This window comes from Nannobrachium achirus, assembly GCF_963921795.1.
Source record: "Nannobrachium achirus genome assembly, chromosome: 7".
NCBI lineage: Eukaryota > Metazoa > Chordata > Actinopteri > Myctophiformes > Myctophidae > Nannobrachium > Nannobrachium achirus.
In genome coordinates this window covers 33377653-33404910 of record NC_137816.1, presented here as the reverse complement: position 1 = coordinate 33404910, position 27258 = coordinate 33377653, and the positions used below count along the sequence as shown (strand labels likewise).

Below are 27258 nucleotides of genomic sequence, written 5' to 3'. Positions count from 1 at the left end.
CAGACCCTTGTGTGTCTCTGCGACCTGACAGTAGCTTCTCGCATTTATGGCGTCTTACTTGTATTATTATTTTCTTTTGGAAAGGGAGGTGAGCAATCGACACAACACAGAAGCCCTGTTCTAATTCTAATGCATCTTCCTCAGTCCTCACCTCCTGTCCCATCCATCACATATACTCCGCTTGAGTAGAGAGGGGGGGGGGGGATGCAGATACGGGGGTGTGGGTCGGGAGGGATGAGTGATTAACCCAAACCACAAGTAACACAGCCTCCCAACATCCTAACAAGGCAGGGAATTTACATTTCATTGCATACCTGTCAAGAGATAGCCCGACACTGAATAATAACATCGCCAAAATGCTGTGAGGAGGCGGGTAGCAGGCCTAATACCCCGTGAGGGTATTAGGCCTGGAAGAAGAAGTACTCTGATGTTTTTTACTGAAGTAAAAGTAGCAATGCCGGTCCAAGTGCATACCACTTAGGCAATGCCACATAGGCATGGATGCCTGGCGGCGTCGCCGGTACGATTCCCGATCCGGACGACCTTTGCCGTGTCACTCCCCATCTCTCCCCCCATTTCCTGTCAGTCTACTGTCCTATCAATAAGGCATAAAAGCCCCAAAAACTCATCTAAAAAAAAAAGTAACAATACCACAATGTCGAAATACTGCTAGAAGTAAAAGGCCTGAATTAAAAATTGTCCTTCAGTAAAAGTACAAAAGTATTGGCATCATAATATACTTACAGTACCAAAGTAAATGGTACAGATATTTTGGAATAGCCAAAGTATTGGTTCATGTAGGCTGTGTAATAATAATCTAATACAGCAAGATAAAAAGTAAAAGTGTTCTACTTGAGTAACTGTACTTAGTTACGTTCCACCACTGCGGGTAGGCCCCTATCCTCACTGTGACAGGGATGGGCTACCAATGCGGGTATTATTTTACTCTCATTCCCTTATCAATGATGATGACAAATTGCCCTTTATGTGGCTGACATTGCCATATAATCCCATGGAGATATGAGACCAGGGGATAGGCAAGCACTTTGGTGCTCATTTAAAACCTCTATTTTATTTATTTATTTATTTTAAACACCATTCTCCACCTCACGGGAACGTTCATCTTTCCTCATTACCGGTTAAGACTTTGTTTGCAGACAGTTTAATTCCCAGTTTAAGTGCCAGAGCACACACACAGCGATCCCGATGTGTCAACAATATCATTATTCATCCGTGCAAATAGTGTCTTGAAATGTAAATTGTTTGAAATGCCACAGCAGCCTATAACAGTATATTACAGAGTAAGGGAGAAACAAAGCATAGTTGGGTGAAAGGTACTATAGCTGAGGAAAATGAGCTCAGTGGAAAGATAGCAACCCACTGCCGTGGTTAGAGACCAACAGCATATCGTTGCTGTAGGGCAGAATCTTCTTATTTTTATATTTACATTTTTAGTTTTTTATGTAAATTAACACCCTACTTGATCATACTACAGCGTCACACAAAAACATCAAAAGTGTCAGATTCTAAAGCTCAAAACGTGGAGTGAAGCGCCGTTTTGAGCTTGTAGATCTGCTACTTTCGCTACTTTTGAATTTCCATCCTAAAAAGTAACAGGACATATGAAGTTTCCACCCGACAGAGACGATATGATAATTGCGCTTTTCTACAACATGCATGGTACCGGCTCAACTTGACTCCACTACTTGCTTTTCCCATTTGCCAAAGGCATTACCCAGTACTTTTTGGTATCACCAAAAGGTGACATGAGAAAACTGCAGACTAATAACTGGTCAGAGCAGAACCCCTTGATCAGATTCAGTGCCCAATTTGAAAATCTCAAAAGTGTTCACGGCCCACCCGTCTGACCACTCAACACGGCTGCAGCATTCAATTAACAACATATTATACTTCAAGTTCCTATCGGTATCACAAGGAAATATAATTTTTAAAGAAAAAAGATACCACAACATTTTCTGTGACATTAATTAGATAATACTAATGTTATATTATCATTGAAATCTTGTTGTTTTTGGCAATTATTTGTGGGGTCGACTTCTTGCAACATCCCCACGGCCCACCAGTGGGCCCTGGCCCGCAGGTTGGGAAATCACTGCTATAAAAAAAATATTTAGAAAGAAGTCTTCCTCTGATTCACTTCCTCCCTCATCCAAACAGAGGGAGATGACTACAGAACTGAAAAGAACAGGAAAGAAACCCAGTGGATGCAGAGCAATAAATCAAAGTAGTTTACTGAAGTGCACCTTTTCTTCTCTGAAGCACAACTCCGGTGCTCCCATCTCTCCACTTTCAGCCAACGCTTTGTCGAACCCATAGAAATTAAATTAATCATCATCACGGAGGGGATGGATGAGAGAGAGAGAGAGAGAGAGGGTGGGGGTGTTGGTAAATAGCACCCTAAATAAACTCCTGTGAGTGCTGCTCGACAGGGAAATAATGAGAGCACAGAAGCGCTGTGATTAAGTATGCACTATGCAGCATCCCGCTTTTAACTAATCACTGAAACCGAGAAAACACTTCTTACTGCCATTAAGATGTGAGTGCTCACTCAGACAGATTAAGAAACACGTGAAAAGACAGGGAACAGATAAAGGGAGAGAGACATATATTATGTAAAACATGGTCCATACATTAGAGCCTGACTCAGGATTTGAACCGTGCCTGACCCCAAAAGCGTTCTGTCCAACTCAGGACACAGTCTGCATATTTATCTGCATAATGGTTTCGTTTGAACCTAAAGTTTGGGCTCCAAACTCGAGCTCCTTGCAGACGAACACCACAAGGCAATAGGTTAGTTTAATGTGGTTTAGTCCTACGATGATCAAATCATGACTAATAATTTGGGGATTACGACAGCCATTCAGACAAAAACACGAGTCAACTGGACCTAGACAAGTCCCGTCAGGTTCTAACATATAGACATTCCCGCCCCATTGACCATATATATATATATATTCACATGACGGCCATTTTGGCAAAAGCTCCACCGGTACCTGTGAGGGATTTAGAAGTGCAGTCCTTTCCTCCGTGGGACACTGGTCCACTGCCCGTTACACAGCCCTCGTAGCTAATGCAGTCATAACAAAGCAGAGCTGTTCGAGGATGGGAAAAGAAAACAACAATATAAAAGTAGAAAAGGGGCAAGGAAAATAGGATATCTGAAGGATCTTTTTTGGGGAATTTTAGATTTTAAAGGTTTCAAATCGCTGAAAAGCTTCCTTCGTTTTGACAATTACATCTATCCGTAGGGTGCCTAAATGCATGTCCTTTTTTTCTCTCCTACGGAACAGCGCTGTTGTGTTATGGCTACAAGTTAGCCAAGCTGAAGCTTTTGAAAGGCATGTACACACACACACACACACACACTCACACACACACACACAAACACAGCCACGCGCGCACACACGTTTGTATTACTATACTTGGGAGGGAGGACATCACAAATGTAATCCTGGATCTTTCCTAATTGTAAGTCTAACATGTCTAATATTGTTTTTAACCATAAAACAACCATTTGTCCTGTAGGGACCAGGACAAATGGTCCTCACTCACAATTAGGGCAGTCACAATTATTACATAATCGTCTAATCGCAATTATTTGAGGTAATCGCAATTATTTTCCATAATCGGCATAATCGTTTCCATGTTGAGAAATGTTAATAGTTTCAAACACTTTAAAAAAGTAGTGGAAATAGCAGATCGACAAGCTCACAACGCGTCGCAATGCGAGCGTTGTGAGCTTGTAGATCGGCTATTTCCACCATGTATGTTATTTTTTACGTATCCACAACTTTCCAACGTCCCATCGTGCATTGCGCAGAAGGTGTGCGGCAGCTTCCGGCGCCGCAGCCGAGTGTGATCTACAAGCTCACAACGGTTGCATCTACGACGCGACTTGAGCTTGTATGTCAGCTGTTCTCCGGAAGTGTCCCACAGATAATGCTACAGTAAATTCTCGCGGAAACAGGTGGATAAAGCTGTCAAATTATGTCAGTAATTTCTTAGTATATTTAATGTGTCATAATTGCCATGTGCAACTTCAAAGCCTACAAGCCAAAACAGAAATGTAATTGTCAACGACAAATACACAATTAAACCGTTAATCGCAATTATTTGAGTGACAATGAATAGTCATGTAAAATGTCATAATCGTGACAGCCCTACTCACAATGTCTATTTCTCAAATTCTGCTATACTAGCAGGAATATTTGGTCATCACAGGTATAGTATAGTAATACAAGGACACACACAGACACACACACACACAGACAGAGTACCTGCATATATACAGTACCAAACACTCCATCTCCACATGCACCAAAGTATACACCCGACCATGCCCCACCCCTCCCCTGACCAGCGTACGTACAGTAAGTGTCCCCTAAAGCCTTAACAGGCAACAACAGGAAGAAAACACCAGCACAGCCACCTGCAAATCAACTTACTGTTGAGTTCTCACAAAGGAGAGGAAAGGAGAGAAAAGGAACAGAGCCTTGTGTGATGACAGCGAAAACCCCAAGCCCATAATTACATTTGTTATCGTTGGAGTAAAAAAAGGCGCTGCTCGGGTTAGTTGGACAGGACAGAAAGCATCGAAGGGTTAAGTTAAAGCCAGCTGCGTTAAGGCCTACTCCGTGATAGCTAAATCAGTGGTTCTCAAAGTGGGGTCTGTGGACCCCCAGGGGTCCTTGCATGGGGGGGGGGGGGGGGCTTGTAGGTCAGATCTACAGGCTCACAACGAGTCACGATGTGAGCTTTTAAATCTGAAATCTTTGAAGAAATTGGAATAGTTTGGACATGTTAGACAAAAATCTCGTCTTATGGGGGTCCCTGGCACAATTTATTTTCAGATGGGATGGGGGTCCACGGCCAAATACAAGTTGGGGGTCCTTGACATGAACATGTTTGAGAACCAGTGAGCTAAATGCTGCCTTTGTCCTACAGTACATTCTGACGTGAATGAACATGAAATACATGAACCTGTGTGTATCTTGAGGCTGTTACTGGTTTACAATTATGATGATTGCCAACATTTGGGTAAACTATCAAATTGTGGTGGTGTAATGGGTTCAGAGTAAAACAATATTTTGAACTATGGGAGAAATGTTCCCCAAAGCTCATTTAACATCAACAAGGCAATTTGTTTGTACAGTACAGTATATGGCAACATATTTTAGAGGTCAAACAATATTCTGGATTGTTTATTTAAGACAGAACAAGAATCTTTATATGTTTATATTTTTTTATCCACTTAAGCCATATATACTTTGTCATGAAGCAAAATAGCTCATCTACAAGCTTACAATGCATGGTGATGCAATGCATTGTGAGTTTGTATTTTAGAAAATCTTTCAAATCTTTTGACAAATTATACAGTATATGCCCAAAATAGCGGCAAAGGGTTAACACAGCTTATTTATTCATAGGATCACTATGGATACTCCTGTCTTGTTTGTGATGTTTACACACAACAACGTAGACAGTAACTTCCCCCCTCAAGGGGAAAATAAAAGGTCCACTTAATCTACACCAGTGGTTCTCAAAGTGGGGTCCAGGAACCCTTGAGGGGGTTTCAAATGGTCCCTCACAGTAGGGCATTCACGAATAGTTACTTTTAGTATTCGAATTATTCAACCTCAAAGTATTCTAAAGGTCGAATATTCGACAGGACTGGCCAAACTGTCAAATATTAAGTAAGAAAGAGGTGGACATTGTGAAAATAGCAGATCTACATGCTCACAACGCCTCGCAACGCGAGGCTTAGTGAGCATATAGATCTGCTATTTTCACAATATTTATCTGCGGAACCGAGTCAAATTAAATGTAATACCTACAATTCCAAGTGCTTGTCAGGGTGGGGGTCCCCAGTTCAAATATGTTTATTTTGGGGGTCACAGCCTAAAAAGGTTTGAGAACCCCTGGTATAGATTATTTTAAAGAGAAAAAAGAAAAAAGAAAAAAGAGAATATTCGACTTCGGTGAACAACGTCGAATAGTGACTTTGATATTCGAATATTTGAATATTCAAATATTTGGTGAATGCCCTACCTCACAGGTCTGCAACTCTGAGAGTGGACAAATGGTTCCATTTGTACACTGTCAGAGTTATGGGGGTCCTTGAAATGAAAAGGTTTGAGAACCACTGATTTATGCCATACTTTGGAAGTGGGTTGAGTTTGTACCTGCAAAGGCCTTGGAGATCCTCTCCTTCTTCCATTCCCAGGGCTGGTCGTACTCCTCTGGGGGCCGCTCGTCATCCTGTGGCAGCCTGCTCTCCCTGGGGACAGCACCAGGGTTATTAGACTACAATAACCTACACCCAAATTGAAAAACGAAACAAAACTACATTTGGTCGGTGAAACAAAAATAAAACGAGGCTTTACAAATAGAGCCGGTAACTGAAACTGTACAGTGCGTTTACAAAGTTAACTAAAACGAACTAAGACCATGGAGAAAATGCCCTTAGTTTCTGTCTTTGTCAGCAATCTAAAAATGTGTATGACCTTATCTTGCCCCTCACTAATCCATCTTACATATTAAAACTAGGGATGTCCCGATCGGGATCGGGAGATCGGAAATCGGGGCGATTGGGACCGATTTCAAAAGATCGGAATCTGGAGAAAAAGATCGGGAAACACCTTGTCTTTATTTAAAAAATATATAAGCTGATGAGCTTTATTTTTAATTTGTTTGTGAAAAAAAAAGAAGATTGGATAGAATTGATACTGTTATTTAAAATAAAAACAACCTTAAGGGACAACATAAAAGCATTTTTTCTTTTCTTTTTCCTTAATGCATTGCCGAAAGATCGGATCGGGAAGGATCGGGATCGAATCGGGAGCAAAAATATGTGATCGGGATCGGGCTCGGGAGCAAAAAAACATGATCGGGACATCACTAATTAAAACTAACACAAATACAAACTAAAACTAAGACAGTTTAAAAAACTAAACAACTAATCTAAAACAAAAACTAAACAAAAAAAAGAAAAAAGAAAAGAAAGACAAAATAAAACTAAAAGCTGCTGAACATAATAATAACCTGGGACAGGAGGAGGAGCGCTCCGGTTCCAGGTCTCCCCCGCCGTTCTCGGTGGGCTCGTACGGCGTGTCGTACAGCGGGAGCTGCTTGACCGACGAGCTATCCTTTGGCCCTCGACCCCCAGAGCGGATCTCTGCAAAACAAAGAGCACAGGAACGCTGGAATCAATAGATACATAAACATAATGCCTAGCTATAGTAGTACTTAGCTAAGACCACTGTTAACCCTGATGTCCCTATTTAACTCCTGAATAATAGGTAGCTAACCAATTCAGGTGAGAGGGACAGCATATTTGACTAGTGATGAAAGTGAAGAGTTTTGAAAGGAGGGGAGGGGAGAAGAGAGGGGGCCTGGGGGGGCTTGCAGCACCTGCAAGAGCACACACAGTGCAACCTGCCGGAGTGCTGGCCAATTCAGCATGGCTATAAACAGCCCAGCCTGCGGCTTTCACATGTCTGTCCTGTTCTATTCTGTTCTGTCAGCCTCCACCTCTCGCCTCACCCGTCGCTCACTCATTGTTTGCCCTGGAACCAACACTTTCCTCTTAAACGTCGCTATTCTGAGAGGAAACACACTGTCATTAGTTTATGGGGGTGGGGTATGGGGAACAGAATGAAGTGCTGGTGAAGTGTGCAATGAGTCGGTTGCACGCCGGTTGGGAAAGAGGTCAAAAGAAAACCGGAAAATTAAATCATGTGGATCTCGGAATCCACATGGTAACGGCGCAGCCGTGAAAGTGGATACTAGGGCATTCACAAATATTTGAATATTCAAATTTTCAAATATCAAAGTCACTATTCGACGTTGTTCACCGAAGTCCAATATTCGATTTTTTTTTTTTCTCTTGAAAATAAGGCCGTGACCCCCAAAATAAACATATTTGAACTGGAGACCCCCACCCTGACAAGCACTTGGAATTGTAGGTATTACATTTAATTTGACTCGGTTCCGCAGATAAATATTGTGAAAATAGCAGATCTACATGCTCACGCGTTGCGAGGCGTTGTGAGCATGTAGATCGTCTATTTTCACAATGTCCGCCTCTTGCTTACTTAATATATGACAGTTTGGCCAGTCCTGTCGAATATTAGAATATTAGAATACTTTGAGGTTGAATAATTCGAATACTAAAAATCACTATTTTTGAATATTTGGACATTTCAAATGTGGCCATGGTTTCAGCCTGATGAGAGCGCCATTGAGCTTCCATTATAAAAATACGTATAAAACATGTGGAAAAGTGTAGGCACTGTAAGTAGGCCGTTGTGAGCTTGTAGATCTGCTATTATTGGCTAAAGTTCTCAGAATATGGATGCTAGGGTTCAATTGGTTAATATAAAAAAGGAGAAAACAAGTTTCTATCACTCAAAGATTTGGAGGACCCCCTGTAGTAACTCTGAGTACCCCATAGGCCTCCCGGACCCCCTGTTGAAGACCCATGCTTTATTGCATGAATGGTTTCCACCAGCAAGCCATGTATTTACGTATCTGGCTCATCATCTAGCCTAAACCGTGTTGAATAAACACAACACTAACTCTACCTACAAACCAGCGCTGTCCCCTCAGGAAGTATCGTGCCCTTGAGAGCTCTCTCTCACTTCTCCTCCTCTTCCTCCCCTTCTCAATCTCCTTCAACTCACATCAAGTCATTAGGAGCTAGCAGCCCTTCCTCTAGGGCCGCATGAAGCCGCTAACGGCCAGCAAGCTCCACCATGGAGTAATGCGATGAGAACGGAATGAAATATTATGCCACACCACTGCATAATTGCCTCTCAGCCCAAGGGAGCTCTTGCAGAAAAATGAGCAATACGTTGTGCCTAATGGAGCTAACCGAGGAACGGAAGGGGTGTGGAGGTGAGGTGGAGAGGTGAGGCGAGGCTGCCCAGATCTACACGCATCTCTGCCATAATCTCCGCTTGAAGAGCAACTCTTCCCCTTTGATCTCTCCGCTAAAGGAACCGGCATTACGAGACCCTGGGCGAGTTTCTGGCCTGCCTCCTTAGTGGAAGGGCAAACGGCAAGAGAGAGCAGTTGAATGGAGGGAGAGAGGAGTAAGAGGAGCGGAGGGAAATGTGAGAGGAGCAAGGAGCTGAGAGGATCAGGAAGGAGGGTGTTGCCAGAAGAAGGACTAAGGAGAACCGAGAGGGGCAAAGAGGAGAACACCGGGGAGTAAATCCTGGCTCCTTTAATTGGAAGCGCATTGCCTTGGATAAACTGCTGTGAGGATTAAGACTCCTGGCATTTGTGTGCGTGCGTGTGTGCGTGTGTGTGTGTGTGTGTGTGTGTGTGTGTGTGTGTGTGTGTGTGTGTGTGTGTGTGTGTGTGTGTGGTGGGGGGGGGGGGCTGACAGACCGCTGTGTCAATGTTCTCTCAGTAGGACCTGCATCCTTTTCCTTCTGATGTTCTTTCATTCCGTCTTATGCACATTTTGACATTACACCGAGTGCCTCTCTCTCCCTTTCTGACAGCCCCTGTTGAGGCACGCTAGGTAAGCTGGGTGGGGATACATCTGTCGGGCTAGATTACACTGACTGCTTTGACAGTGGGACGGCTGCAATTTGTTGCACAGCTGCAGCTCGTCTCTCCCCTCCCTGACCTCTACCCTCTATTTAGGGTCGGAGGTCAGGCACCACGCCCTCTCTTGATGTGCCTCCGTCCTCCTCGCCCGGATACCACAGTTCCCTTCCAGATGCTGCACTTCCTGAACCTCGCCCCTCTGCCTCCGATTTTGACCTCTACAGCAGCACCATACCCCTCCCCAAAACCAACATGGCCGTATGTTGGAACCCAAACAGTGGGTTGCAGTATGTGCTCACAAGGTCAGAGACAAAGAAAGAACAACTTTAAAAGAGGAAATGTGTGATCTTTTTTACCACAGGAACTTAGCGCGGAACCAGCAACACTGCTAATTGGTCAAGTGCTGTGTTGCGCTTGAAGGGAACGCAAGGATATACAAACAAAATTGGCTAAAGCACACAAATACAGTGATGAAGCACTAACTCAAGACAGTGATGTCTTGAAATATTTTAGTTTGGTGGTCTAATTTTTGCCCCACTGAGAACACTATACACAGGGTCGTCACTCTAAACTGAAGTTTTGGTCAGAGCCAATCTTTAGTTGGTTTTCCAGTATCAATACAAAATGTCATATTCTACCAACAGTAAATAACAAAGAACAAAAGGATGGCAGAGCAGAGGGGACATTCCTGGAGGTGTAGGCCAAACGAGGTGCAGGAGGGGTGGGTGTCTGTCTGGAGGTCATTGTGGAATCACAAACACAATCTTCTAGTTTCTGAACCGTTTTTGTTCCTCGGTCTTTCGTCAGTCTATTGGTCAAAAAAGGGCTTACTTGTTCACAGGAACCTAGTCTATCCAGCACTGGCTTTTACTTACTCATGGAAAATACATGTTTTTATTCCAAACACCACAAGAACATGTTTCAGCACTGCAAGTTAACCACTTTCAACCTGGCGTGCCTATTCTTGGCATGTCATGCCAACTCTATTGGTCATTTCTTTCTCATACACAAACATAGACAATCTAATCTTGTCCTTTACTTTTTTTTACTGTCTTGTTCTCAAAAAAAAAGAGTGATACATTGTTTGATGGTATTTGTATAATGATTGATAATTGCTAATAAACACATCTTTAAAAAAAAGAAAAACATAGACAATCTACAAGACTATTTTTCACTATTATCATAACATGAAGAAACTGACAACGGCACCTACCTGTACAAGATGCATAACAACAGCAGGAACCTTTAACACCCAATTATTATAATGGATATAATGGATATACAGTGGACACAGTATATAAACCAGCTGAGAATCAGCGACACAAAGGCAGTGAGGAGAAGTGTTCAACTCTACAACGATAGCGTCTTTATTATATTCTCTCTCTGGTTCTCAGCCTAGGTTCATGAACTGGATAGATTCATTCTAATGGGAGAGAGAAAGCGAGACCGTTCTCTCTGTAAATCCAGAGTGTCTTGTCCCACTTACATACAGGAGGAGCCCTTTGGGCATATTATCACAGCAGTGAGCGCGGAGCTGGCTGGCCGGCTCTGGATTAAATCAAAGACATTAACTGTAACCAACCTGGCAGCCGGATACTGCTGCACCTTGACTGAATGACCCACCAGTACTCCCACCCCTCCACTGTTTGGAACCCCACCCCTCTACCGTCTAGACCAGCGTTTCCCAAACAATGGGTCGGGACCCTTTCAATTCCATATTCAGTATCAGTCTCATATTCACACCATTGATAGTCTTCTCTGTGCCATTGTCGATAGATGTACGTACTGTATATTATATTATCCCCTTGGGATAATAAAGGTATCTATCTATTCATCTATCTATCTATATTCATGCATTGCATATATTCACTGGAGTGGTGATATTGTTAATTTATATTTATAGATAAGACATATTTTAACCCAGTCCAGACTCCAGACCCAGTTTTTTTGTTGCGTTTTGGAAATCCAAAATATGCAAAAAACGTTTTCAGGCAAAGAAGAGAGAGAGAGGAGAGAGAGAGAGAGAGCAAGGGACCCAGAGGAGACAGTTGCGAAAATCAACCCTGGTCCGAAAATAAATACAAAACGGGCAGCAGTGTGCAAACGTGATTCACATAATGTGAGGTAGGGGTGGACATTGGAATCTCGCGATGCAATACGTATCACGACATATTGCGAATCTTTGCGATACGATACTATTGCGATACTATTGCGATATATCAGCTTTAAAAGATGAAGGCGCTGCTCTAATGTTGTTGTTTTTGTCGTTCGCACCCATTTTCTCGAGAGACCTCACTCACTGAACCGTGGGAAGGGGAAATAGCTACTATAGTACAGCGACATCTAGAGGCAGCGGAGTGTCAGGACCGGACTTCTACCTTGGTTCCTATGCATGGGAACATATTTTATTTTCCTCAAAATATCTATCGATACTATGGCCTGAAGTATCAATACAGTATTGGCAAATAAACTATCGCGATGTATTGCCATATCAATTATATTGCCCACCCCTAATGTGAGGTAGATTTTTTTATTTACGTGCTCGCCTGAAATTCGTGCCGATATTCGTCCAAAAAAAAGGCAGCAGTGTGCAAAGACCTTTACTGTACTGCTGTTGCTGCTACGACATCAGAATTTCCACATGGGGATCAATCAAGGTTTATCTTACTTTATCTTCATCTTTCTATTACAGGGTGAAGGATTTGATATACACTAAAGCTGAGGGGGAAAGCAATTGTATCTATCTCTGTGTATCAGCACCACCCACTCACTGGCATAAAGCTAGAGAATTTGCAGCTGCTAAGCATTTCGAGGGGGCACGGTGAATTGTGTGGATCTGATTGAAGGGATCTCCCATGCACTAGAGTAGGATTAAATGTGATTGACTTTACACCCCGGGAAAACAATGCACAGAAAGAAACCGAGGCTTCAAGGATTTACCCTCCCCTGCTGCAGCCCTTCTTAAAGAAAATCCAAGGCTGTGCGCATCTTATTATCAATGGCTATTGTTATCAGCTAGGTCAAGTCTCTGCTTTGTGTAGTCACCTTGAGTGCACACCATATCAAAGTGAGGCGAACCAACACAATTAAATACACTTTGAACACCTCACAGTGTGCATTCGGTTCTCACTGTGCACAGTACAAACTATGGAGGCAACATGTGAGAGCAGGGCAGTAAAATGTTGATAACATTATACAAATGGTAACTCAATGACATCGTTAAATGCACTGGGCAGTTTGGCCAGTGTGCAGCATAGCTGGTCGTCTTGGCGACGCCGCATGACACTGCCGCAAGGCCGCAACGTCATCTTCAGCTCTACACAGAGAAACAGTGGAGGATGTCGATGGGATGGTGTTTTTGATTATCAGTATGAAATTGTGGCCACTATAATTGTAGCTTAGCTATCTTAATATGGCGAGTGTGTGCAGGATATTGGTAATGATAACGGAGGAACACAATGACGCAGTGAAAGTGTAACACCCAGGATTCAAACCCATGGTCTCTCGTGTGGGAAGAGACACTAGACTAGAGCCAAGCACCTTGACCACTACCCTAACCTAACAGGGAATCCCCCTTGGCCAGGGGAGATATTAGGCTTTTGGTCTCCAAGCAGAAGATCTGAGCCACTCTGCAGCAGCACTAGGGCACTATCCGCAACTTGATTGAAATCCGCCCGATTGAAACCCAAAGAAAAGGTGAGTAGAGTCGAGTCACGCTCGGCTGTATCATGCCATGCCGTGGAAAAAGCGCCCGAAAGGTGCTTGCTCTACGACAGTCACTCAATTGCGAGACGCTAAGCAGAACAAAGCCTCTGATCCCGGGACATAGCTGTCTCCACGGCTTCTGATTTCAATCTTTTCCTCATCGCCCGAGGTCTATCGTGTCGTGGCACTGGGGGGCTTTAAGCTATCTGGGGGCCACCCAGAGGTAGAGCGTGTCAGTCAGAGAGCTGGCTGACAATGAGAGGTGTTTGCTCCCTGACCCGTGGCGGCCCGCTGCTGAGGTTTTCGCTCCAGTCTGCAGTGAGCGAGCCGGGGCTCCGCAGGGAGGCAACGTCTTGCTCTCTCCCCCGGGCGCACCGCCACGGGAGCAATGCTGTCTGTCAGCTCTGCGCTCACATCTCACCCTCCTGGTTTCAATGTCATTTCCATGCCCTGCATTGTTTTTGAGCGAGCAGACGCAGCAAAGACAAAGGAATAAATTATTAGTGTTTCGTCGGGCAGAAACCTTGTATGATAAGGTTATTTTTCAGGAAATGGGAAGAAAAGAACCTGCGTTGCAATGGATCAAATGTAGTTAGTATTATTTAGTCAAAAACATCACTTTCACTTTAAAAAGTAATGCAGATCTAAGCTCACGTGCTGTGAGCTTAGATCGGCTATTTTCACTACTTGTGTGCACTCTTGTACAACAAAGTATAGGTCATTAATCTACGGGGGGAAAAACATATAAAGCTGAAATATGGAGATACAAGGTTTCTGTCCTACAGCAAGGGTTTGTTTATGTCTCTCTCTCTCTCTCTCTCTCTCTCTCTCTCTCTCTCTCTCTCTCTCTGTCTATCTCTTGTGGCACTGCCCTTTCTCAATATTCGTTTTCTTTTGAAGTCCCAAATTGGAAACAAGGTGAAAGGCACCTGCAGTCAGAAAAGCTTTGATTTCTCCAGTTGCGTGCTTGTCTGTGTGCCTGTATAAGCAGCCAGGGCGTTCTTTCATGGCTTTCCTCGTCCGATCCTTCTCTCCAGGCTCACATCATGCCAATCGTGTGGTGTGGTGTGGTGGGTACCCCTTGGGCTGCCCGCTGCCTACCCGTTCCCGAGGCATACTTTTGCTGAAGACAAATGCATGCAAGCTGTGGAGAAACGAGAAAGCCTCCAATTTGTGCTTTAAGGAGCAGCTGCACTATTTGTGGTGTGGGCTTCCATACAAACATGCCTCCCTGTAATGCGGGAAGCAGCTTATTGACGGAGGAATGACACACACACACACAGCACAGACACTTCCAGGCAGCCTCACAGGGAGGTGCCACGCTTGAAAAGCAAACGTTATGAAACGTCCTCTCTAAAACGCTACTTCAGACAGCTGATGGAGGTGCATTTATGCGTTAACAGATGGGATATATGCTAGACATTCGATGAGATACTTAGCCGGGAGAATAAAGAAACATATGGCCCTAGCACAGTTTGTGCTTATAGTACAGTACTATAAGTGTGATACAAACGAACAGGTCACTGGCTTATGGAAAATAATGATAAGAGAAGCAATTTGAGAGTGAGGTAAATGACGAATTGCAGACTACTGGCAGTCACAAATGATATCCTGCTGCCTGTGTAATGGCAAAATATATTGTACTGTGTTAACATAGGGTTAATCGAGATACTGAAGTAGGGGTTGGCAAGTGGTCATCAAAGAAGTGTACCATCTGTAAATCCCCCCATCAATCAAATGTACCTTTTCCCTAAGTAAGCAAAACTGTGTCCTTTTTATCACCCCTGGCGACACCATGTCTTGCACGTGGCACTCCTACACGTGTTGGGGATGACCGATAAGTAACCCGTGATAGCCCTTTGATTTCTCCGGGTCGGTCTTCACTCCTTCTATGCTGAATCGGCAATTACTCATTACTTTGCTGGCACCTGCCACATCTATCATTTGCACCCAGGCTCTTTCCCACGTTTGTTCTACAGTCCTGAGAGTATATAAGGACTGCTCACCCTGCATCAGACTGTCATTGCCACCGTCATCGTCAGTTTGTGCTCTGACCCTGTCCATGGATAGTTTTATTTGATACTTTCACATGGTTTTGAGTTTTCTTTATTCTTTGGACAAAGTGTTGTCTCGTCCGGATCCTGATCAGCTTGGATTAAACTTCTTTTTCTACTTGACTTTCAACTTGTTCTGAGATTTGTCTTTTCCTTGATACTGTTGAGTATTTTGTCTTTGTGTGAATTTCCACCACATTTTGGTGTCGAAGTGGGATTCCACGACTGGACGCCGCGGCTAGCCTGGTGCGGTCCCTGAACTGGCCAGCCACCCATCCCGTCTACGGCTACAAAACCAATCAATCTGCCAAAGAGGGATTAGGGGTGGATACGGGCACGGCTCCGGGCTTTCCGCGGGGATCAGCGCTGGAATCTTGACACGGTGAGAGAATTTACACATTTGTTTGAAGATTATAATTAAAACCACGCGTTTCTTTTTCGGTCCTGACACATTTTACATTCTTTTTTTTCTCTACGGAAAATTGTCATTTTTTTTTCTCTCTTTTCTTGTCTGGGCCTGGAATGGGTTGTTTCTTTTAAATACTTTCTATTTAATTTGGTTTGTCTATGTTAAATTGCTATTCCGTGCAAGGGGTACGGTTGGGTACTTTTCTGAGCTTTTGAGGCTGTAAGATTGGTGAGACACAGGCGCGTGCTAGTTGCATGTGGGGTGTTCCCCGGGGTGGACCTGGTTCACCGGAGTTGAGACCCGCACATTGAGTCTTTCTTTGGGGTGTTCCTCGTGGGGAACTTAGTTCCCGGAGTTGAGGCCCTGCACACGGTTTTTGTTGAGCACGTTAGGGTTATCCCAGCACCTTAGTCTGGGCGGTGTTGAAGACGTTCACATCGTTAAAAGTTGCGGTGTGGAATCCGCACGGGAAAATGCCTGTCGACAGTTGAAATCTGTGTCTCGGTGCCAGCCGAAAGCTCATGCCTTTAGCCCTTGTCAGAGATTTGTGTGATCGTTTTGACCCCCAGGACCCAGACTTTGTCTTGTCTGTGCATTTGTGCCACAAGTCCTCTTTGGTTGGTTATTTATCACTCTCCTGTTGCTTGTTTTATTACTTTTCTTTTTAGTGAGGTGGAATCTTGGTTACGTTTTTCTTCTGCGGTACTTCAGTGGTTGCAGCCGTGAGCTTATGCCTTTAGCCCTGACGCCGTCTTATCTGTGCGCATTCTTATGCGGACTCCCGTTGATTGATTGTCTGTTACTCCCTCTATCTACCTCTTTGTTACTAAGCTACCTTTATCTGACCTCTAGTTGGTTGTTAGTTACGCTGCTCTTTTAATTATTATTATTATATTAATCACTGAGCATTTTTTTGTGACTTTTGGGCTTGGATACGGTTTTCTTCTGTTTTGCTTGAGTTGCTTGACATCGATGCTCTCACTGCTTTGACGTGCTTCCATAGGCTCTCTGCCTCCTGGATCGGTTCTGAGTTTCATACTTTTATCCCTCGCTCTGATGGGCTTCGCTACGTTCACGATACTCTCGCTGATATAATTGAATATTACCTCGCACATTGCTCTTTTCCCCGACTGGACTACTGACTTGACATTTTAATTGGTCTGACTTATTGTAAAAAAAAAAAAAAAAAAAAAGTGTGGGGTGCTATCTAGGGCTATTTTTAGTGTCAACATTATCAGGAGTTATATTGCCAAAACTATTTTCACTGTAGTGGAATTATTATTATTATTACCCGTATTAGTATTATTATTTAGGGTTTAAAATTATCTTCACTGTCTTGGAGCTATATTGATGCCAAAATGATCAGTGTTATATTGCTGGTAATTATATTAGGATAAATTATATTAAAACACAAATACATTTTATTAGACATTTAAAATGGTCTAATTAGTCATTCACTATTAAATAATAATAATAAAAAAAAAAGTGGAAGGAAGAACACAGAATACAATTTGATTTATTACTTCTTACTATTTAATTAATTGAAACACTGAATACAATTTGTTTTATTACTTTTTTCTATTAGTTAATTGAAGAAATGTGAATATATAGGTATATGGATGAATGTGTGTATGTGTATATATATATACATGTGTGTATTTGCGTGTGTATATATATATATATATATATATATAGAAATTGTTCATTATTTTCTTCTCATTCTTAATTGATAAAAGAAAAAACATTGCTGCTATTATTGAAAAAAAAAAAAAAAAACACCTATTGGTATTGCTGCTATTATTGTCCCAAAACATCACTATTGGGACTGCTGCTATTCGATATTATTGTTGTCCTATTAATTGTAAAAAAAAAAAAAAAAAAAAAAAAACATTTGTTTTATTACTTCTGTTTTATAAAGTGTATTTCTCTACTGTTCATTATGGGGAAATCCTTATCTAAAGATCAAAGGGATTTGATTGAAACAAACCCAAAGTTCAAGCTCATGTGGGACAAGGACCCCAATAATTTAGCACAAATAAAGGTTTGGATTGATGATCTGGGATTCCCTGAGGGAGGAAGTTTTAGTTTAGCTCAGCTAGACAAACTCAAGTCCAGACTGGAGGATAGAGAGAGAGAGAAAGGAAAAAGGTTTATTGCTAACTGGAAGGCGTATTCGGATTGGAGAGAGATTGCAGAGAGTAGGGAGAGAGGCATGTTTAGAGGGGGTTATCAAAGAGCAAGTAACCCCAGCACTGGTTCTGCTTTGCTTTCTTGTTCAAGGGTGGACCCAGGTTTGGATTGCACAGCGCTCGCACCCCCACCTGCTGCCCAGCCAAGAGCCAGCCCTCCACCACCGCCACCATCGTCACCGTCACCTACAACGGCCTCCTCATCGTACAGTTCCTCTAGCCAAGAGCCTCCCCAGCACCCGCCCGTAGCGGCCTCCACCCCCAACAGCATGTATGCCGACGCACAGCAAGCCATAGCCACTGCTAAATCATCAGGGGAAGGAGGGGCGTCAGTGTCAGGGGCCTCCGCTCCTAACCCCTCTGACCTCCGGGCTGCACTGCAGAGAGACATTACCAGCATGATGGAGACGCTGAGAGAAAGTTTTGCCCAGAGCACCCCCCAACTCCAGCCCCCCCTCATTCCACTGCTGTCTCGACCACCGCCCAGCAGCCCAGGTTGGGATCAAACACGCCATGACTCAGTGCCTATGGTCATGACCCCTGCCCCGCCTGGCCGAGAAGAAGTACACCCACTTCCGCAGTCACTCCCCAGGGCACACCCCAACTACCAAGCCCCTCCTGGTTATGCTGATGCAGTTTGGGGCTCCAGCCCTGACTCTGGTCCTTATAGACACACACGTTTGAGAGAGAAACAGAGAATGCAGCGTCGCCCAAGCGCTGAACAATGGGACCAGAACACGTGTTTCCTGAAAGGTGCCGTCGGAGGGAGGAGTGAGATGCTTGACGAGAGAGATGACGCTCCCAGCCAGACGTGCCAGGAAGAAGAAGGTGAGGACATAATTCCAGCTCGCACTACCATGCCTATGGTGGAAGTACAGGGCCCAGTAGGTGTCTCTCTTGTTTATCGTGCACAGGCAATTAATGAGATGGCCCAAGTGTTCTCCCACCTGCCTAAACTTGAGAACAATGGTGAGATATACGCCACAGAGCTCGCAGACACTGTACGCTATGTGAAACCCACACTTCACGAGCTCCAGCGTGTGATCATACAGAGAGAGGGGGGAACTATTTGGAACACTGTCAGGCCAGATGGATGGCCTGCCCGAGACGTCCGCCTGAGAGAAGCAGACTACGACTCACACCACAACATCCAGTTTAGGGCTTATTTGAGAGCTCTGTGTGACAGCGTTAGGGAGAAATACCCAGCTAGGATGGACGTGAATGCAGTGACTGGTTGCCTACAGAGACAGGACGAGCCAGTCCAGGTTTTCCTCGACCGTCTGACAACTGCATTCAGGGTCAACAGTGGCATTCCAACCGGTCAGCTGGGGGTCATTCCGATTACACCATATGAGGCACATTTGAGAAGCCACTTCATAGCCAACCTCCGTCCGGACATTTCAACTGAAATTAAACAAAAGTTTGTTGGCTGGTCTACTGCGACACTTGCTGATTGTGTAGCACATGCTGAACATTATGAACAGGTGACTAATGACAAGGCTGTCAGAGCAAAGAAGAAGATAGAGGCCACGATGGAGAAGGGTATGCTCCAGCTGATTCACAACTCTGTCCGCGGAGGAGGCAGGGGAAACAGAGGCTGGAAAGGGAGAGACCACGACAGCTCTGATGATGGCTCCGACAATGGCGACAACGCTGACTACACTGAAGGACTCTGGGAGCCAGGGAGCTGCCATAACTGCGGTCACCAAGGACACTGGCGACACACGTCTGTCCGGAGCTGCTCAGCGGCCGGCCCAGAGAGAGGAGAGAGGGACGCAGAGACAATAGAGACGACAGAGACGACAGGAGAGGTGGGTGTGTCCAGGCTGATTGATGGTCTGACCAGGTGTTGCAATCCGGGCCTGGGGAAGTCCTTTCTGCTTTGCACTGCGACAGGGAAAGTTCAGGTGACAACACAAACATACACAGCCATGCACCCAACACACTTAAGCCAGGAAACTATTGACCTAGTAATTATGTGATGTAATTGATGCCTTTTACATCACAATCAAAAAGAAAAAAAAGAAAACAAAAAAGTTCAAAATGATGATACCGCTGAATGGGGGACCTATGCTAGATGGAAGGTCTGAAATAATGTCCCAAAATGTAGATTATTGGTTAACGTTGACAGGGTGAATAACCACACACGGTAAATAAATAATGCTAAAAAAAAAAAAAAAAAAAAAAAAGTGTGTAACAGTGAATAACTTGGCAGATTTTAAAATGTATTTCTTCATAGATTATTTATTTATTGCAGTGTTGATACTTTTACTTAAGTAAAGTTGGACTTTAATAATTCACGAGCTAGATGACCCTAAAATAAAAACTGCTACAATCTTAGAGCAGAAAGTTTTTCAAAATAGGTCTATACATGGTAATTGGGACTGTGACACTGACAGATGACGAGACACACTGGACTGGCACACACCTATGGCGAAATGTGATATCACTAAAATCTCTAAATTGCCATGATCCCTGAGGGACTCTGGCGAAACACAAATATGATGTAGGCCTCATTAAAATTACACAACCGGTTGTCTTTACACCCAAGAGCACTTATAGGCCTGTTTTCAATCTTTTCTAGCTGCAGCAGTGATTGTTCCTTGTGATGAATCTCCTATCAATCAATTTTACTTGTCTATAAGGCACCTGTCGAGGGAGAAACCCACCGCATGGATATTCTGATAGGACCTGCATGTTACGAACAGTGCCGTCTCTGAGAGTGTGGCTGTGGAGCTAAAACCACACAACATCTCGCCGGAATAACACCAGAGTGTTGTACCATAACTTCTTGAATCCTTTTCATAGCATCCAGCGGATGAGGCGAGTCAGTACTGGGTTGAGTTCATCTTCCAAGGTAATACCTGGACTAAGTTTAGCCAAGGGTTCTTGCAACGTTCTTTCTTTCTTTTTGCTGCCTTAAAGGCAGACCTAGATAGTATTGTTGTTTTACGTGGACGGCCTGTGAGTGCCTCACGTGGTTTTGTTTTATTTGCAGCTGACTGTGTATGCACTCCATGCTGTTTCGCTGTTGCTTAATGAAAATGTGCCACCTGTCACTGCCATGTTGGCTATGCTATAACACACTGTTGCTTTGCATGTCTAATATCACTGTGAAATGTTGCAATGTTCTTAAGCTTGCTACGTTGCATCCTATTCCCTGTTAACATAGAGATCTGCATCCTTGTTAAACAAGAATTCACTGTTGACGAATAATGGCTTGATCATAATTGTCTCCACACTGTTAATGCTGCTTGCATTCTTAGGATTGACCTGAGGGACGACCCCTCCTAGACGCTGACCTAGAATTGGCCTGTGACGGCTCATCTTCCGGGGACTCAGAGATTGGGTCCGATAGTAGCTGGAAGCTGCTTTCGGCTGCCATCGGCAGCTATGTCTCTGTTCAAAATTTGTTCCAGGTGCTGTTAATCACCTACATCGCCGTCAAGGTAGCTGAGAGGAACACCAGTATCCACACGTCACACTGCAAGTGCTACCGTCCACCACCACCAGTGGACGGACAAAAGGAGGGTGAGGAGGAGAAGCAGATGAATGCACGTTGGCACATGCCCGCGCGAAGGATGAGAAGCAGATGAAGTGCATTGCCATGCACCAACTAGATGAATTGTGTTTGGCAACACAACAACGGATGACGTGAGGACATCGCTCTCAAGTCGCAGTTTGCATTATGCCCCTCCCCATCACCGTCCCTCCTTAAACAGCTAAGTGCTGTTACCACTACCCCAACCTGCACACTGCTCTTTATTGTACCATCTCAAAAGACCTGCCCATGACACTTTACAAGGTTATTACGAGTGGCACTGCCCGCAGGCAGCAAACGCTCTACCAACCTGCCTGTCTTTGACCAAAGGTTAAAGGAAGGCCACTTCAACCCGTTCGGTGCTAACTGGATCGCCGAGGCTCTGAAGGACAGTGTGTGGTTATGCATTTGAATTATGTACATGACTATGTCACGCCATTCACTGGGTATGAGCCACGAAAAAGACGCTTGTGTGAGCATTCTGTCAACAGCCAACATTTAGAATTACATCTGTCCGAATGTATGACTCTTACTTCCAAATGGGTTGATCTTGTTATTGTTTCTTGTTTTTATTCTTTTTATGTTCTCAGTAATATTTGGTGTAAAACCTTAAAGCTTCCTTACTTTATATATTCATAAAGCTTGCTACAACCTAGAGGGACGTGTATTCCAATGATGACATGTCCCGAAACTTGTATTAAGTGTGATGTGTTTGATAAAATGATACTACTGGTGTTTTTCTTGAAAATGCATGGGTTATATTATTCATTTAAGTTATTTTAATTTGTCATAGTCTAATACATTAGTACATTCCTTTAGCATTGGGTATTATGCATGCTTGGGTTTGTTATCATTTGGGTTATTCTTATTCTACATCTATCTCATACTTATTAATCAACCATATATTTTGTATGTTAATCAATAAGAAGATTATTGTTTAAAAGGAGGGAATGTAATGGCAAAATATATTGTACTGTGTTAACATAGGGTTAATCGAGATACTGAAGTAGGGGTTGGCAAGTGGTCATCAAAGAAGTGTACCATCTGTAAATCCCCCCATCAATCAAATGTACCTTTTCCCTAAGTAAGCAAAACTGTGTCCTTTTTATCACCCCTGGCGACACCATGTCTTGCACGTGGCACTCCTACACGTGTTGGGGATGACCGATAAGTAACCCGTGATAGCCCTTTGATTTCTCCGGGTCGGTCTTCACTCCTTCTATGCTGAATCGGCAATTACTCATTACTTTGCTGGCACCTGCCACATCTATCATTTGCACCCAGGCTCTTTCCCACGTTTGTTCTACAGTCCTGAGAGTATATAAGGACTGCTCACCCTGCATCAGACTGTCATTGCCACCGTCATCGTCAGTTTGTGCTCTGACCCTGTCCATGGATAGTTTTATTTGATACTTTCACATGGTTTTGAGTTTTCTTTATTCTTTGGACAAAGTGTTGTCTCGTCCGGATCCTGATCAGCTTGGATTAAACTTCTTTTTCTACTTGACTTTCAACTTGTTCTGAGATTTGTCTTTTCCTTGATACTGTTGAGTATTTTGTCTTTGTGTGAATTTCCACCACACCTGTCTTCAGGTGTGTGTGTGCGTGTGCGTGTGCGTGTGCGTGCGTGCGTGCGTGCGTGCGTGCGTGCATGTGTGTTTATTTGCAGGTTCCCCAGTTGGCCTGAGGGAATCGATGCTGAAGACAGACTTTCTACCTGAATGCACTGACATGCATATGGATTCATTCCTTCACTGCAGCACTGGCTGAAAGCGAGCTACCAGCCTAGTGAGATGACACAAAAAGAAAAAGCACAAGAAAAAGGGAGATAGGGAGACAGAAAGAGAGAGAGAGAGAAATAGACAGACAGAGAAATAGGAATAGTACTGCACACACACAAACGGACAGCAAAGGACTGTAGCCGAAAATGGTCTTGCCAACAACAAAAATGCATAGAATTTTGCACCATCTTCTGATTCAAAACAATGAATCCATTCTCCAATCCAATATGGGCCAATTCTCCTGATGGTGGTGCTACAGCAATTATCTCAGTTTGAAAACTAGGAAATCAGCAAATGTTTTGCCTATTAGAACATGCCCAAAATTGAGATTTAGGATTTAAGAGTGGTTAAAGGTGCCTCAAAGAACCATCAAAATGGTTATTGGAGGAATCATGTCTGGCATCTCTTCTCCAAAAAGGTTCTGCTCTATATTCAATGAATTATTCTCTTGAACTTGCAAGTGGCAGGGTCTAATCTTTCCTTGCTTAAAGTTACACTGTTTTCTTTTCTCCTTCATCTTCATCAGCGTATAATTGCAGCTTACAGCAAAAGAAGAGAGAGACAGAGAGAGAGAGAGACAGACAGAGAGAGAGAGAGAGAGAGAGAGAGAGAGAGAGAGAGAGAGAGAGAGAGAGAAACCTTGGTCCCCAAAGGAAACATCTTTATTGGTTTTTGTTTGTGTTTGTGTTTCTGCTCTGTGGTAAGACAGCTGTCCAACATGTATATATACATTATTAACGCCTAGGCTGTTGATTTGAGAAAATAAATAAAAAAGCGACAGCGGAAAAGTCATTAATTCCGTCTTTAACAACCAGAGTAGGGTCAAATCCAGAACACAGACAAGCTTAAATAAAAATTGAGCTTCCCGTTATCACGAATAGGGCTACTAATTAACAAAGGCTGGAATCCAGTAATGACTAATTAGTTGGATTTGGAGTTTAGCACAGCATGATGTAAAAAACGGTGGGGGATCCGACTTCTGTTTAATACCCCTACTGCGTCCTCCTATGTAAATGGCCTACCACTTCAAGGCCACCGCACGGACCACGCCATTGATTCCAAGCGGGGCACGGTGGCAATTACAGCTCGTTAGGCCTAAGGTGAAGGCTCGTTAATGGAAGATGAATGGGATGGCCAGGCTTGGAAAGGTGCCCCGTGTCTACCTACATGTACATGAATCACAGAGGCCTCTGAAATGCATGCAAACAGCCGTGTCACGTACAAAACCAAAAGACAAGCACTAGATCAAGACCCTGACAAGGCGGGCAGCAGGTAAGAGATGTGATTAGTCTTTTCTGTGGATTGTGTGTCGTCGGGTAATAGAAATTCAGTTTGGACGAGAGAGAGGGTGAAATGCTGAGAAACCAAAATCCCAGTTTTCTCGACACAGAAAATGAGAGCTTAATGTGAAGCAGTGACAGGCTTGGCTTGGCTCCCGCTGCCTGGAAGCAGAGAGAGACTCTGAGCCTTATGGGAGAGGAGCAATTCTTTTCTGCAGGGCTCCCTTCTGCTCCCTGCGCCTATTGTTCCTCAGCCGAGATAAGACTGCGCTGTGTGGATCATAGGAGAGTGCAACCAGAGTTCAGGTCCTGTACGACTGTGTGACTGGAACTGCCGCTGTCAATGGGATTGGGAATGCGACAGGGAACACAACAGGGTTCAGAGGAACAGGAGATAATATGAGAAAGAGAGAGGTATGGAAAAGGTAGAATAGAGTGCAGTGGTGTAGGGAACAGGAGAGTAGGGTACTGCAGACTCTGCTCTCCTGTGCTCTAGTCCAGGGGTCTTCAACAGGGGGTCCTCAGAGTTTTTACAGGGGGTCCTCCAAATCTATGTGTGATAGAAACTTTTTTTTTCTACTTTTTTATATTAACATCTAACATCCATATTCTGAGAACTTTAGCAAAATAGCAGATCTACAAGCTCACAACGCCTCGCGCTGCGAGGCGTTGAGAGCTTGTAGATCGTCTATTTTCGGCGAAAAGGTTTGGTGTAGACTAAGTACAGAGTGAAAAGTCAAGTTTATTAGGTATTGACGGTTCAAGTGGTTAAATATCTGAAAACACAAATTGGCATGAATGCAAAATACACTGATGATTGTGTTGTCAAACGATTAAACTATATGGAATCTATGATAAGGTTGTGGGGGTCCCTGCTTCATCTCTCTCTCAACTAAGGGGTCCTTGGCCTGAAAACGTTGAAGACCCCAGCTCTAGTCTACACCACTGGTTTTCAAACAGTCCCCCCCCCCCCTCCCAGTCCCGCCCACCCAAAAAAGAAATAAATAAATAAACTGACACGTTGAGAGCTTATAGATCTGCTATTTTAGAACAGCCTAAATATGAATATAGGGTTAAAGTGGAAGAACTGATTGTGATGCTGGGGACTGCCTGGATCCCCCTCAAGGGCCCCTGGGGCTCCCAAGACCACACTTCAAGGACCACCGCTCTACACAGAGTACAGCCGAGTACTAGAGTAGAGTAGCGGCAGTGGTAGATTGGATTATAGGTATATTAGTAAAGCTACTGTTACGGTAGCGAGTACCTTTGATGACGTGACGTTGGCTGAACTCCCAGTGAGATCACCAGCTAATGGCGCGGGTGGAGGGGGGGTCAGATGACACGTGGACGTGGCAGTGATGAATCGCCCACTCCACCCAGCCCACTCTCCCACCCACTGGGGGTCAACGGCCCATTAGTGGTGATGAGCCTCAAGCAACAGTCATCCAAGAACCCAAATATCTCACAACCTTCCCTCTCATTTCCCTGCGCCCCCTCCCAACCACCGCACACGCATAGTAATATACAACAGCAGGTATATTTTTATGCCAATACCTTTATACTTCCAACATTTGAATGCAGGCCTTCTACTTGTAATAAGAGTATTTTATGTTGTGGTATTGCTACTTTTACTAAAGTAAACTTGCACTATTGCACACTCCCCCAGAGGCACTTGCAGTACAAGGTGAGCAGTCCAATGGTACACTGGTAAAATAGACACACTGTCAGGGTGAAACAGAGTTCACACAACATTTTTCATTGCATTCCCTATGGTCAAATACCAGCAGCAAATAATAAGCAGATAATAAGAATAGTACTGGACAAAAAATAAAAGAAAATAAGGAAGGATCAGAGACTTCTTTAAAACCCCCTTGAGGTTGAATAGAGTGCACGGCAAAGTAAGTTTTAGATTTAACTCAGAGTGTGTGTCAAATGTACCCGCAAGTGTAAATTAACTCGGATTATACCGTGTATTGAGCTTGACAGTTTATAACAGCTTTATGCATCGCTCACAGTAAAAAAAAAATAAGAAAAGGGGAAACCCTTGGTTTGTGTTGCACGGCTTAACAGACGTCTTGCTGTTGGCCACACAAACACATCACTTATTTTGAGTTTGTAAATGAAGTCTTCTTTTTCGGGTCCTCGTTCATTGTGCTGGTAGTAATCCGATAATCTCTTCCCCCGTAGCACCGTGGAGGCAGGCAGCAATCACAGCGGAGGAATCGGCAGGGAATTAAGTTCTATCAGCGTCGTAGTGAGCGCTGCTGTCAGAGCGACAGCGTGCATCCTCAAGGCTGCCTCTCATTAGGAGGAGATAGATGCACTGCCACTGCAACGCCGACACATTTCACACGCCGAGTAAACGGAAAACGGGATGGAGACGTCTTTCATTTTGTGTTACACAACGTGAACGGCGTATGACCTCTTCCATAGTCTGCCAAAACAAGGATGTGTAGGCGAATCAACACGGCGACGGCAGGGCTCATACAAACAGGGCGCTGCAGCACTTCTCAAATCAGGGCAACGGATGATTATACATGCTAGACTTTCAAATCGTGTGAAACAAGCAGCACTTATGCTGTAATTTGGTATTCTGATCAACGGTAAATGTGCTTTACAAATGTTGGGAAACATTCAGTTGAGCAGTTTTGTGACATCAGGAGTGAAGTAAGGTAACCCTGCAGCTGGTAAACTCACATAAACTCCCTATAAACAAATAT

The 27258-nt window shown here is 43.9% G+C and overlaps 1 protein-coding gene across 2 annotated transcripts in view; it reads right to left on the bottom strand.

The window, feature by feature from the left end:
- shf (Src homology 2 domain containing F) overlaps positions 1-27258 on the bottom strand; it is a 202089-nt gene that overhangs the window by 47319 nt on the left and 127512 nt on the right. The window contains exons 3-5 of one of the 2 annotated variants that reach the window (XM_080729992.1): positions 7063-7195; positions 6204-6298; positions 3015-3113 (exon numbers count right to left, since the gene is read on the bottom strand). In XM_080729992.1, coding sequence (XP_080586118.1) covers positions 3015-3113; positions 6204-6298; positions 7063-7195 — 327 coding nt within the window. The remainder of the gene's footprint in view (positions 1-3014; positions 3114-6203; positions 6299-7062; positions 7196-27258) is intronic. The other variant, XM_080729993.1, reaches the window with a different exon arrangement.